At 58.3% G+C, this 14,055-nt stretch overlaps 1 protein-coding gene and 2 non-coding genes across 4 annotated transcripts; all 3 read right to left on the bottom strand.

Moving 5' to 3' along the window:
- Positions 1–476: 476 nt before the first annotated feature.
- KANSL2 (KAT8 regulatory NSL complex subunit 2) lies at positions 477–12,856 on the bottom strand. Of its 2 annotated transcripts, none has more exons than XM_074565041.1 (10): positions 12,804–12,847; positions 11,305–11,563; positions 10,177–10,355; positions 9,471–9,585; positions 8,877–9,044; positions 7,535–7,697; positions 6,689–6,785; positions 3,766–4,019; positions 1,853–2,089; positions 477–1,009 (listed from the first exon to the last, which is right to left on the bottom strand). In XM_074565041.1, the coding sequence occupies exons 2-10, from the start codon at positions 11,553–11,555 to the stop codon at positions 881–883; spliced, it is 1,593 nt and encodes a 530-aa protein (XP_074421142.1). In that variant the 5' UTR covers positions 11,556–11,563; positions 12,804–12,847; the 3' UTR covers positions 477–880. The 2 variants fall into 2 exon arrangements, with proteins under 2 accessions (XP_074421142.1, XP_074421143.1); XM_074565042.1 differs by having other exon boundaries at positions 484–1,009; positions 12,553–12,856.
- LOC141734065 (small nucleolar RNA SNORA2/SNORA34 family) lies at positions 1,085–1,213 on the bottom strand. Its single transcript, XR_012584439.1, has one exon. It is a non-coding gene; the product is annotated as a small nucleolar RNA SNORA2/SNORA34 family (small nucleolar RNA).
- LOC141734066 (small nucleolar RNA SNORA2/SNORA34 family) lies at positions 6,449–6,577 on the bottom strand. Its single transcript, XR_012584440.1, has one exon. It is a non-coding gene; the product is annotated as a small nucleolar RNA SNORA2/SNORA34 family (small nucleolar RNA).
- Positions 12,857–14,055: the final 1,199 nt, after the last annotated feature.

Raw genomic sequence — 14,055 nt, 5'->3', positions numbered from 1 at the left:
GGGGGCCCCGGGGCAGCGGGGAGGGGGTCCCGGGGGCGGCGGGGGTCCCGGTGCTGCCGGCGCAGCGGCCCTTCCCCGGAGCCGGGATCCTCCCCCCCCCCCCCCGCCCCCGGCCCGGTGCCTCCCCCCACCGCCATCGCCGGAGTTGCCCGAGAGGGACCCGGTGCCCCCGGCCCGGGCACGGCCCCCGGCCCCCTCCGGCGGCGAGGAAGCACCGAGTGGCCGGGACCCGCCCCCCCCGCCCTGAGCTGAGACCGACTCCCCGGAGCCCGGCTGGGTCCCCCCCCCCCTGCCGCAGCCACCGCGCTAACGTGCAAATGACCTAAATAAGGGAGCGCTACGCAAAGGTGGCCCCCCACCCCGGTCAGAGGTTTGGGGGCAGAGGGGTCCCCCGCCCCCCCCAGGGCAGCCCCAGACCCCCCCAGGGGAGCACTGGCTGCTCCATCTTTCAGCTCCCCCCCCCCAGCACACAAGGACACTCATCACCCATCTCCATCACTTTATTGTGGGGGTTACATGCTGGAGGGACCCCCCACCCCGCACCCAAACATTACAGACCCCCGGAGCCCCCCCAGGGAGCTGCGGCCCAACAGCAAAGGGTCCCAGAGGGTGGAGAACCACCCTGGCTGTCCCCGTGTCCCCCCGTGGCTACTCCGGCCCCCCCCACAGCGAGGACGTGCAGAGCCAGGGGAAGGAGGGTCTGGGGTTCCCGCTCCAGAGTTTCAGCCCCCGGCACCACAGGAACGCCGCCGGCCGGAGCTGGGGCTCGGCTGGGTGCTGGGCGAGGGCACCAGCACCCGCCGGTCTCCACACACGTCCCAGGGACTCAGCGCCAGCCGGGATTCATGGGGGAGCGGAGAGAAGCCAGGTGTTGCCGGTCTCAGCTGACGGACGCTGGCTCCAGGCTGCCGTTGGTGGCCACTCCACGGGCCTGGGCGGAGGAGGTGGCTTCCTCTGGCCGCCTCTCGTCCCTGGGCGCTGGGTGGCACGCTGCCATGGCAGGGTGGCTCTGTCGGGGACAGAAAAGGCAGGGTGGGCTGGCTGCAGCAGGACCTGCCGGGCAGAGGCGAGGGCAAAGCCAGGCTGGTGTCACTCCCACACGAACTGGCTGTTCCACGGGGACAGGAGCGCCAACAGACCGGGAGAAGTTTCCTCTGGGCTCCTGCTTGAAACCAGCGGCTACAGCAAACCGGTGGCCTTCATTCAGGGCCTGGGGTGCCCCCACCCCAACATGCAGCTCCCAGCAGGGCAGAGGCACTGCAGGGACTCGCCGGCTGCAGGGAGGGGTGACAGGGGACACAGGATGGGGCGTCTGAGGACATCGCCAAAGATGTCACCCTGCAGGCACATCCCGAGCCACAGGCTCCGGGTGGGACAGGAGGAGCAAGTTGCAAGGGAAGAAACGAGACTCAAACGGAGAAAGCAGGAGCCCTGTGCCCAGAAGATGACAGCTCCCCTTCAAGTCCACAGACGTGAGAAAATGGGCTTCCCACAGCTGGCCGTCCCCAGCCTGCGAGACACCCCCACCACATCCCAGACAGCTCCCGCGACACCCGTCCCACGCACAGGAAGAGGGTGGCACCGAGCCACCCACGGAGAAGAGGCGATGGCCCGTCCTCCACCGCTCCCCCGGGAACAAGCTCCGGCTGCCACCCCCTCAACGCTCCTGATGTCCTCCAGAGCCTGGGGGTAGCACTGGGCTGCATGGGAGAGCCACCCCCCGAGGGCCTGGCTGCGTGGTGGGAGGGCAAACGGGGACTTCTGTCCCCAGGAAGACACTGCAGAGCGCCAGGGACCACTGGGAGCAGGAGCTGGACTACTGCTGGAAGCCCCCGCTGCTCCCTGGCCGTACCTGCGCAGGCGGCTCGGCCAGAGGGTCGGCAGCCGGGGAGAAGACGTGGGCAGAGGAGCTTCCTCTGTCCGTCAGTGCCGGCTGCAGAGGGAGGCCGGGGTGGGAGGGCTCCTCCAGGGCCAGAATGTCTATGGGGGCCTCGGCCACCTCTCTGAGGGACTGATCGAGGGCCACAGAAGGATCGAAGAGCAGAGGCGACGGGGGACACTGCATGCCATCGCCCACCACGTCCAAGTCCTAGGAGAGAAAACACCGGGAGCGGCTCATCAGCAGGAGGGGTCCCAAGGATCCCCGCAGGAGACAGGAGCCCTCGCAGCCCTTCCCCTCGAGCAGCAGGCAGGAACGGGCAGCAGACTGCTCTGTGGGCACAGGGAAGGGGAAAGCAGAGCAGCAGGGCACCATGGCACCGGGACCCTCAGCATCTGGGAACACAACTACAGGGGCCTCCGCGTCCTCCCGGCGCGGCTGCTCCAGGCTGGCAGCAGACAAGGTGCGGGGCACCAGGTGGGGAGCCCAGCGTGACGTGCAGCACCAGCAGCATCCCTGCAGCAGCCCAGAGGGCGGGGAAAGGGTCCCATCCTGCCCTGCTCGGGACACCTGGAGCAGTCGCCCCTCTCCCAGGATTTCCACACCACCCTCTTTGCCCTGACACAACTTCTCGGAGTGGACGGTCCCTGGCTTACTCCTCTGTCCACGCTGCTCGCTGCCGTCGGCTGCGTGCGTGGATAACCCCGCTGACGCAAGGGGCTGGGATTCCTGCGAGGCTATTGTTAGAGGACAGGATTTGTTTTGGCTTTGGAGGGTGTTTGACATCAAGGCAAGATGCCTGCGACTCACGAGTGGCACTCCACCAGCCCAGCGTGACGCGAGATAAAACACAGATGCCCTACGCAGCCGTACGCTGCCGCAGCTCCGAACCCCTCCGAGCCAAAAACCGAGGGCTCCCACAGGCTGTCTGCAGCGTGCGCCCACACACGGTGGGGGCTACGGTGCACCAGCAAGGCGCCCAGGATCCTGCCTGAAGCACCCAAAACCCCGCAGAGGGCGGGGGACCCTCCCGAAGGACGGGCTGGGGGAGAAACAGTTGCATTTTTCATTCCTGACCTGAAAAACCCCACCTCCCACAAAGGCTGTTTTCATGGAGCGTGGTGCCGGCTCTGCCCCGCAGGGAGGGGGGCTGGTTCCATGCCCAGCAAAGGCAGGAGGAGCGTTTCCCCTGACTCCCCCGCAGCAGCACTCGCTCTCCCCTGTCATCGCTGCCCTCCCCGGGACCCCACAGCTGCTGGTGGTCCCTCCTCCAAACTCTGAAGCGGTTACAAGATTCGCCTCCTGATCGAAGGCGCTCAAGAATCCTGGGGGCATCCCAACGCTAAAGCAAGTGACACCTCGCTCAGACGAGCGGCTCCAAACAACCACGGTGGGTTTTTTTCTGTTTAAACAAATTTCAGAGGATTTTAAGCATGTAGGCTTAACATACATGCAAGGCATCAGAATAATCTGGGGATTAAAATCCTCCTGGATTTCTCATGGGAGAGAAGTGGGGGGGGGGGGGGGAAATCCTCTTTTTTAAAAGCCCCTAAATACGGATTTAAATGGGAGCACAGCCCTTCTAAAGAAGCAGTCACCAACCCTGGAGAAACAAACATCTCCCAAACCTTTTGCGTTCCTGCGCATTTTTCAAGAGATTCTTATTCCCAAAGAATAAAAACGGTTCTACGGTATCTGTGCCGGGGAGGCAGGGCTTTACATGACGTCCACGCGTGCTCCACGCGGAGAGCACCGGGGCTGCTGCACTGCAGCCCACTCCACCAGGATTTCACTGGGACTTCACGGCCCATCACGGAAACAGCAGTATTCCGGGGATGTTTTTCTGCTGGCCACGTTGCTTTCACACCCCGCACTGCGCAACTTACGTCGCTAAACTCCAGGGGCAAGCTCTCCGTGGGCTGGAGCTCAGCAGCGCTCAAGTACAGGTCGGTGGGGGCAGCTTCCAGCTCCTCGGGGACAGCCAGGACCTGCTCCGGCACGTACATCTGCGGGGGCAGCCGGAGGTGGAGGGGGCAGCACGGCTCCTCAGAGAGGCTCACGGGAACCGGCTTGTTGCAAGGCACTTCCTCAGAGCCTTGACACGGTTTAAATAGAGTCTGATTCGTGTCCTGACAGATGTCTGGGAAGACGTGGTCAAGGGAAACCTGCGCAGGAGACAAGCTACAGACACGCTGCCAGAGGCATAAATGCTCCCCACTCACCCACTGCCCTCCTGCAAACGGTGTAAAAACCTCCCGCACCTCTCCAAGACCAGGAGTCCAGACTCCAGAGTTGCACCCCAACTGCCCGGCAACGTGGGTGACATTATTTGCGTTATGGAGAAACGGGGACAACAGCGACAGCCTCCCAGTGGGGGCTGGGAGATGTGGCTGGATCCCTGTAAAGCACTTGCAGATCCTCAGATGGAAGATATTACAAATGCATGGGCTTACTTTTATTTGCAGACATCCATTTAAATGGCATCTGCACAAGCCCCAACATCTAACACGCAGCGGAGATACGAGCACACACAATGCTTTTTCCACAGCCAGGAGCTTAGTTCCGGTATTTCTATCTTCCCAGTGCATTTTCCTTCCCAATGGAAAACCTATTCCTGCCAGAGGTGTAAATGGGATTTCCTGCCTTTAATCACAACCAGAAACTCTGCTCCAATCGCATCGTGCTGGCGGAGCAATCCACCAGCAGAGAGTAGCCACACACCGAATCCCATCCTCTTCCAAGAGCCCTGCAAATCCACAGACGGACCCACTGCTGAGGCCGCACGAGGGTTCACCCAAACAACGCTTCATTTTACTGACAGTCGTGAAGTTTCTACTCACCGCTGCAGGGAGCGGCTGAGACCGTCACCTGCACGGAGACCGTGCCTTGCTCTGCGCACTTGGGTGACACAACCTAGAGCTGGGGCCAGAGCAGATTTCAGGTGCGGATCGTGTTTTTCAGGTCAGATCCCTCAATATCAAACCCACCCCAGTAACTGTTCTCACCCCAGTTTCCTCTTCACGCAGCGCAGTGTGGGAGAGGAAAAAAACCAAAAAACCCCAAGCTTCCAAACCCACACAAACTGGCAAAAGGCGCCAAGTTTAACCCAGTTCCTTACGTCACCTAGGTTTCAGATTTATCCTTTCCTCCTCTCCTCCCTGCGCTGAGGCAGCTGTGAAGGCGCCAACAGGAGTCCCGGCAAGCCGCGGGGAGCCCGTAATCTGTGCAAGAAGCAACGGTACAGAGCCTGGCCCAGAGGAGCCAGATCTCGAGGGCAGATGTGGCGAGGAAAGCGTCTGTATGAACAGCAGGGTGGGGAAGGCAGATTTTAATCTCTCTGAATGACTCCCAGCTCAAGCACTGACTTTATTGGTAGCCAAAAAGCATGGATTGCCAAGATGACAGAAATCACACGCTCCACCTGGAGCCCAACGGCCCAGCTGGGTTCGGTGCCTTTAATGCACTGTCACAAACAATCCAGCTCCTGAAAAGCAAACAAAGCCCAAGAGCCTCCTGACAATGCACAAAGCCGAGCAGACTGCAGATGTTATCGGCTCAGCGGGGCTAACCAAAGTAAAATCTTGTTTGTGTCAGTGAAAGTCAGCTGACAGCTCAGACGTAAGGAAATCAAACCTCGCTTTTTCCACTCCCTTCTCGGCCTGCCCTGCTCAAAGCGAGCCAGCTGCAAACAGCAACTTGCTTTAACTGTTTTAGAGGCATTTATCCTGTCTTTATTTTGAAGTAGATGGTCACTAGAGAGAAACAAAGGCAGCTTCCTGCTCCCTGGGCTGCTCCCTGCGCATAGCCGGAGTCGAGTCTGCCAACTTCAGTAACAAAACGAACAGCTCAAACAAAACAAAGAGCTCATCCTCCCCCTGGCTGCCAGCGCCGCTCTGGGACCCAGTGCCGCAGCTTCTCCTGACTCACACCAGCAACAGCTGCTAACGCAGCTCCGACACGATCCAAACCTGCTCCCAGACGCATCCACCCAATCCCACGTACACCGGAGCCGCGCGGATGCAGCCGGGGCAACGCTCGGTTTGTGGATCCCATGCTGGGGCAGTGATCCCCCAGGTGGGTGGATCCCAGTGGCAATTTCAGTGCTGGCTCTCAAAAAGCCGAGGCTGTTTTGGGAAACTGGCTGTTGACATACACGTGTGAACCTTTCAAGGGGGCAAAGGAGACCGAGATGGTCCATGGCAGCCCCAAACAGGCTAGGAACTATTCCCCCATTCTGATCCTCCCAAGAATCACTGAGCGCATGCTTCAGCAGTCAGACACCCCTTCCCACGCACCACCCTCACAGCAGGACTCATACCAAGCGCCTGCAGACCCTGCTCAGGTGGGCTGTTGGCACTTGGCACCCAGAGCCAAGGAGAGAGCAGATTTCCTTCTAACCCTCCCTTCAATACAGCCAGAAACTAACTCGTGTCTCCCTCGGGCTTTGTGAGGTTCCCTTGTTGCTTCTAAGCGAACTGGCCACCCCGTTCGGACGCTCTGGATGAGAGAATGTACCACAGAAATGCTGCAGCGGGACCTGCCCATGCAGAAGCGAGGGCAAGGCCAGGCTGGTGTCACTCCCACACGAACTGGCTGTTCCATGGGGACAGGAGCACCAACAGACCGGGAGATGTTTCCTCTGGGCTCCTGTTTGAAACCAACGGCTACAGCAAACCGATGGCCTTGATTGAGGGCCAAAGAGACAAAAAAAAGAAAAAGGAAAAAAAAAAAGAGGAACAGACACACTTCAAACTGCCAGCAAACAGTCAGAAGCACAGCCCAAGGCAGCCCAGGCAGATCAAAGGATACGTGCAAGGCAGTGCCTGGTCATCGGGAGGGACTGGTTGGAGCATCGGACGTCGTCAACGAAGGCCAAGCACCTCTGGCTGGAGCGGGTGGTGTGCGCCTGCAAGTCCAAGAGAAGAGCTCAGAGCTGCGCTGGAGTCGTCCGGCTCTGTTCCAGAGAAAGCCCCTCAGCTATACAACACTCGCGTCCTGCTTTCAAAACACGCCAAGACCAAACTCAGTTCCATTCCAGCAGGGCCTCACTCCTCATTATGTCCTTCCCATTCAAGCTTTTATTAAGGAGAGCTGAGATAATAAGGCACGACTCGACTGCAATAGAAGACCTTCGCCTCAGAAGTCTGTCTCAAAGAATGAGGTTTCTCAGACCTATCTTTCGACTTTCAGAAGTCGGTTAAGGGAATGCTTTGAATTTTAAATGGTTAAAAAGAAATGGCTTTGAAGCACACAGCTTCAAATTTAGTTTCACGTGTGATGCAAGGGGCTGCCTTTGGGTCCCCACAGGTCCAGGAGGAGTCTGGGTTTCACCACCATACGGAAGAGTATTTTTTACACATTTTGCAGTGATGAAAATCAGGCTACCTTGTACTGAGCCCTCCCTTTCAAAAGGGAAAATTCTCCAACCTCACACCTTTAACTTTTGATGTTCTGGTGACCATTTAAAATGACCCTAGGAACCCCCAACGTTTCAGCCAACGTGTGGATACCGAGGGTGCTCTCACCTCATTACGCTCTTGCGGAAATGGCGTTACAAGGGACAATCTGGCCAGAGTTGACCTAGCCTGGAATTGCTCCCAGGAAAGAAGGAGAGCCCCAGCTTCCGAGCAAGGCTATAACTCCAGCCGGACCCACCTGCTGGGCAGCGCCGTCGGTGGCCAGCATCCTGCGCTCCTTCAGCTGCCGGTGGAGCAGGGCCTCCACGCCGTAGCGCTGCCGGTACCGGCGCAGGCACTTCAGGCGCTTCAGGTTCTCACGTTCCTTGGCCATCAGCCCCTCCGGGCCTGTCAGAAGGCTGCTGCCTGCGGGGAGCAAGGGAGGGCTCAGAAAATACCACCCCACCTGCCACATCCTTCCATATTTTTTTTTTTTTTTTTTTTGGTACCCAGAGCCAAAATCAGCTGTCGAGAGCTCCAACAGCTGACTAACGACACAGATGTCAACGCAGAGCGAACGAGCGGTGAGAGTCGCATATATAAACAGGAAGCACATCTGTCAGCTATACGAGAAGATGACAGAGCAGATTCCATCCCAAAATTTATCCCAGCTTCTCTGTGCACATGAGGAGCGCTTGGGATGACAGAATAATTTAAAAACACCTTTTAAAATAATTTGGCCACTCAAAAGTCTACTATCGTACTTTCTGCAGGAAGAGCAGAAGTCTGTCAAAATTTCAGCTTGCTCCTGTGCAAGTTCTGGAAGCTTCCCGTAAGTGCTCCCAGCTATAATTACAGGGCAACGCTCGGGATATGCTTTTCTATTCCTGGTTTGCTAAAAAGAGTTCTACGAAATTGTTACATACCAAACTTCCAGTTATTTTTACTTGGGAGCGAGCTGTATTTTGCCATATTCCAGGATGAGCTATTATAAGACTATGCTGGAGAAAGCATTCTGCGCCCTGCAAGCAATTATTTCAACCTGGTCCTGCCTCTGCTGGACTATGAACTCCTGCATCCCAGAGCATGCTCTGCACAGGGAGAACTCCAACCCCGGCAGAAGTTCTTTTTGCAAGGGAAATTTGCATCTGTACTAAGGAGGAATAAGTCATTACAGTAGTAACTACCAAAACAAACTTCTGCCGATACAGACAGAACCTTACAGATGAATAAATTTGTTTATAAAACCAAAAACAGGAAATCCCATACAAGAAAAGAACTTTTGTCTCAGAATTAACTTTGTAGTCTCATTTCCTGACAACACTGCAAACTTTGAAGAGAAAAGAAATCCGGCAACCTTTCTAACCCAAATGATACCAATCTCTGGGCACGAGGCCAGAGACAGAAATACCTTCTCTAACTGAGTTTCAGTCCTACAATAATTCTCACCCTTACTGAGGCAGCACTGCTCTGAAATCTGCTTCTACAAAGGGCAAAACCCACCTTTTTTTTTTTTAAACTGTAGAATTCCGCACGTGTTTTAGAGAAGTGCTGTGCCCTCAGCCGAAGGAATACAGACCAGTGACTACCTGTACTGGTACTTGCCTATGGCTTCATGCTCTCCCTTGCGGCTGTGCAGGTATCGGCGCTTCTTCTCCTTCAGAAGGTGCTGCAGCCGTTTGAACTGGTCGATGTAGAGAGACTGCAGGCGGATCAGCTTCTCTCGCATGATCAAAGCCACCTCCTCTGCCGTGTATACGCCGGCATGCCTGAAAAACACCCACGCAAACAGGGTGAAGTTTGCAAGGGTCCCTCGGGGTTGTTCTGACCAAATGACATAGACGTTATCAGAAACGTGGGCTGAGATCAATGGGCAATGAGCAGAAATACTGAGTTTGTTTGGGTTTTTGTTTTTTTTTTTTTTTTTTTTTTTAAAGTTAAGAGATCACCCAGAGACTGCTGCTGAACAGACCACTCCACACCGAAAGAGAATGATCATCAAATACTTCCCATCAGGTCCAAGACTTGCAAGCATCCACGCCTAACAACCCACCAAGGCACAAAGGCCAACTGCAACACCATTAGTATCACCACCTCTAACATAACCGCCGTCTCCTCTGGTGTCACACCGAGCTCAGAACGCTCTGCACGCTACACGCGTGTAAGCAGCCGGCAGCCACCAGCGTCCAGCTTACTTCAAGGGATCCTCCTGGTCGCTATCGATGCTGTCAGCCTCACTGTCCGGGTCCCCTCGCCATGTCTGGTCCACTGGGATAGGGTCCTGCTCGCCATCACTCCAGCTGTCCTCATCTGAAAAGATAAGTTGCCCTGAGCGACAGGACACTGTCCTAGCACTCGCTGCTGCGGCACAGGACAGCCAGAGACCCCAGGAGCTCGGCTCCATGGCCACGCAGAGCTGAAGTGGCTCTGCCTCCTGCCAAGAGAGGCTTCTCCTCCCCAAGCAGTGTGAGCAAGGGACGTGGAACAGAAAGCCCACCAACTCGGTGCAGCCAAAACACACAGCTCCTGGGGAGTGATGCTCCTGCCTGTACCTTGGAACCACAAACTGCCAGCTGGCCCCACCGAGCCACTCGGGGAGATGGGAAGCTCAGCACTGAGCCAGCGTTTGACAGGCACCACTAGAGACTAACCCAGGAAAGAGGGATGGTAGCTAACGTTTCTGCTCTGCGAGCGCAAGGGAAGAAAACCTGCAGGATTTTGGTCTGGCAGCGTAACTCGTCTACAATCAGTGGCAGGCGAGACACGCCAGGGTTTGCAGAATGTGATCTTTTACCCACAGATCTTTTTTTCACTGGATTTAAGATGTGACACTCTTGGCATTTCCACACAAAACTGAGAACTCCAGGTGCTCTCACACCAGCTTTTGCCTTCAGTTCTTACCTAGGATCCGACTGGCTTCGCTGCGGCTGCTCTCTGCAGTCTGGGAGCCCAGCTCTGTTTTGGCGTAAGAGCTGAGCTGGCAAAGGAGAGTCTCGCTTACAGGCCCAGGATTGGACTTCTTCATCTGAGCTTGGAGCGCCAGAGTGTTCCTACGGGCATGCTCTGCACAGAACGACGCACTGCGGGAATAAATCACAAGCTCGTTACAAGTCCAAGCCCTCAGCCAGCAAAACGAACAAGTGATACAGTGAGAAACGTTCTCTAGCACCTGGAAAGCACAACCCTCCACAGCTCTCTCACAGGGAGCGCCGCTGGCTGCAGGTACAGCTCGGAAATGCCAGAGACCCCCAGTGGCTCGAAGACCACACACCACCACTGAAATGCCACCTCTGGCACTGGAGCCGGCAGCCACATGGCAAGCAGCAGGGAGAGAAAAGAGCTTTTTACTGAAAGCCACTGAGGTGAGCTCTTCTGCTGCCAAACATTTACAGTGGACTCTCAGTTTCCACGCAGAGCACGCTGGCCCACATCGCATGGATCCTTTTTATCACAGAGGGACCAAGGGCAGAATGACGACTACCAGTGTCCCCATCCCCGTAACTCAGAGAATGAAACGGGGTCGATGGCCCTGTCAGGAAAACTGTGCTCTGCCAATGTGCTCACTGAATGTCGATAACTGTTCTAGGTCCTTCCATCCACAGCAATCAGAACATTTCGTATGGATCAGAGGACAAGAAGCGCCACGAGGCCATCAACTCCACATAACACAACCAGAGTATCTGTGCTGAGGATGATCCATAAGCACAGACAGCGGCAAGTTAAATTTGCTGGGCTGAGCAGAGGTACAGCCCCGTGTGGGTGCATGTCCCGCTCTTACAAAGGACCTGGATCACTGCAGCCACCTTCTGATGGCAGAGGGCAGCAGCCCGACAGTCCCGCAGGACCAAGACAACTCCACGCAGTGTCCAGCACTCACAGTCTTTTTCTAGCTTAAAAACACTTGAGAAAGAGGAAGCCGCTTGTCTGAGGTAACATAAGTGCAGAGCTGAATTAGCAGAAGGGCTTTCTCCTGCCCACTTTAAGTCTATATGGTACAGAACCAGAGAACCGTGAGACAGAGGTACTCACCCATCCTTCTTCTCTGGTTTGGGTGCAGCGTTGGGACATCGCTTTCCATTCTTTGTTGAAACGTAGCTGCACTGCTTGAAAGGGGCACTCCTGTCTTCAAGAATGTGCTTGATACAAAACTCCTGCCCCTCCAGCCGCGGCTGGGAGCACTGGCGGTGGGTGAAGGCACATGACAGAGGCTCCTGCGGCCGCGGCACAGGAGTAAGGCGTCCTCGGCTTGACGGCAAAACATGGATCCGAATTCTGTTCATGCCAACACCTGCTCAAGAGATGCAGACTCGTTAAAAGAAACAAAACAAACTACTGATAAAAAGAGGGATGAGCAGCATCTGCTAACGCATCTCTTCGACCCCCTTGAACAGGCAAGATATGAAGTTGCTCCTACAGAGACAGTTTCTTGCAACGTCTGAGGAAACTTTTAGCTTTGCAGCAACCCCGTTGCTGTGCAGAAAGAACTACATCTCGCTCACCGGAGCTACCAAGCAGCACCATCCACGCCAAGGTGTGGGGACAACAGGCGCGGCTACCTGCCAGCACTGTGGTGGTGGTGGTGGGGATACACGTCCCAGAGGCACCCCTCTGCCCCCACCACCCCAGCGCAGGACCCCCACAGCTCCACACCCTCCCAGGGTGCAAGGCTCCCTCCCATCCGCAGCCCATCGACCCCATGATGCCCCACACAAACCTCATTCTTTCCCGGCATCATCCATCCCCCAACTCCCGGCCTCTCAGCAGGCACCAGCTCCCAGCCCCGCGCCCCCCGCAGCCCCAGCGCTCACCCACTGCACAGTGACCAGTACGGGGTCCCTCCCAGCACCAGTGCAGAACCCCCTCCTCCCAGTACGCTTCCCCCGTGCAGCTCTTCAGTGCGTGGCTCCTGCTCCCGGTGCCCACCCCTTGCGCCCGGTGCCCATCCCTGCTCCCGGGACATCCCGGTGCCCATCCCTGCTGCCAGTGCCCATCCCTGCTCCCGGGACATCCCGGTGCCCATCCCTGCTGCCAGTGCCCATCCCTGCTCCCGGGACATCCTGGTGCCCATCCCTTGCTCCCGGTGCCCATCCCTTGCTCCCGGGACATCCCAGTGCCCATCCCTGCTCCCGGGACATCCCGGTGCCCACCCCTTGCTCACAGTGCCCACCCCCTGCTCCCGGTGCCCACCCCTGCTCCCGGGACATCCCGGTGCCCACCCCCTGTTCCCGGTGCCCCCCACCGGCCCCGCTCCCCCCACGCACGTGCTCCAACACCCACCCCCGCGCCCAGCTCGCGCGCATGCGTATTCGCGCCGCCCGGCTGCCCCGGCGCCGCCATTTTGTCCGCGGGCGGCGGGCGTGAGGGGCGCGCCGGAGGGGAGCCCAGGCAGCGCCGCCGGAGCGGAGGGCGGGCGGACAACGGCCCCCGCGGCCGGTGCGGGGCGGAAGGGCCCGGGGGGAGCGCGCAGATATGGCGGCGAAGGGCTGCGCAGACCCCGCTCAGGGCGGGCGGCGCCGCCGCCATCTTACCTCGCTGCCGCCGCGGCCTCCTTGCTGCCTCGCCGCGCACCCGCCCCGCCACCTGACTGGCCCGACCGACCGCCAATCGGCGGCGGGCGTGGGGGCGGTGCCGCGCGCGGTTGGCCGAGTTCGCCGTCACTCCGCCGGGACGGGCCACGCCCTCGGGAGTCACGTGAGGGCGGCGCGGCGGGAAGGAGGCACGTGGGCGCGGCGGGGCCGGGGACTCCCGGTGGCCCCGGGGAGACCTACACGGTCCCGGGGCAGCAGGACCCCCCCCCCCCCCCCCGCCCGGCTGGACCCCATTCCCTCCCGGCTTCCCAGGACAGATGAAGACCAACATTGCTCCCCGCTGACTAACGGAAAGGGCAGAACGAGTGAGTCACTGCAAAGCCCGACGACCCGAGAGCAGCCACCCCCAAAAACAGCGGGGGGGACGTGAGGGACGGGCCTTTGCCGGGAGCCTGAAACCTAAAAACCGTACCCAAAACCAGCGGGGGGAGGGGGCGTGTGTCAGGAATGGCAGAGGCGCTGGCAAGGGGCAGCGGCACCGATTGCGCTTAAAACCAAGGCCGATGTAGAAAAAGTTTCACAAAACCATACGCAGACAGTACATTTATTGAAAGTTGGAAAAGTAAAGTCTGAGAACAAAGGAAATCGGGTGTTTTCCCAAAAAAACATTCAACCCAAACCCAGGTGGCTGCCCCAGCCCAGGGTTGCAGTAAGAGCTGTTTCCAGGTTGGCTGCGCTGACGGGATCCCCCAGCAGAGCCGGCTGGGGACGGCGACCCTTCGATCCTGCCGTCCGGCACAGCCTCGGCCCACATCCCTGTGGGAACACACCACGCAGCTCCTCTCGGGACCAGCCCCGTGCTGAGTCCCATGCCATGTTCCAAGTCCGGACCCGGCTCTGCACGCGGTGGCAGCAGCGCCCGCAGTGGCACCAGGGCCACCCAGCCCCGGGGTGGGCACCCTCGGGCCCAACACCACCCCATGGGCTCGGCAGCACCCACCACTGCCCACAAGGGGTGGCTCCGCTGGACGCTCTCCCCCCTCAAAAAGCAGCCGTGGGGGTACATGCCCTGGGCCAAAAGCCCTCAGTCCCTCACCTCAGCCACCCCGAAATGCCACCGAAAGCCCCCAGCACCCCAAGCCCCACCACCACTGGGGCTTCCAGCGGGAGTGGTGGGACAGAGGCGGGATCCCAAATCCAGAGCAGCTTCTGGAGTGAGGAATCTGGACCCACAGCAGGTAGAGCCGCTCCT

Source organism: Larus michahellis, chromosome 22, assembly GCF_964199755.1.
Source record: "Larus michahellis chromosome 22, bLarMic1.1, whole genome shotgun sequence".
Taxonomy (NCBI): domain Eukaryota; kingdom Metazoa; phylum Chordata; class Aves; order Charadriiformes; family Laridae; genus Larus; species Larus michahellis.
The sequence above is the reverse complement of the archived record's forward strand: the minus strand, read 5'-3'. Positions and strand labels throughout refer to the sequence as shown.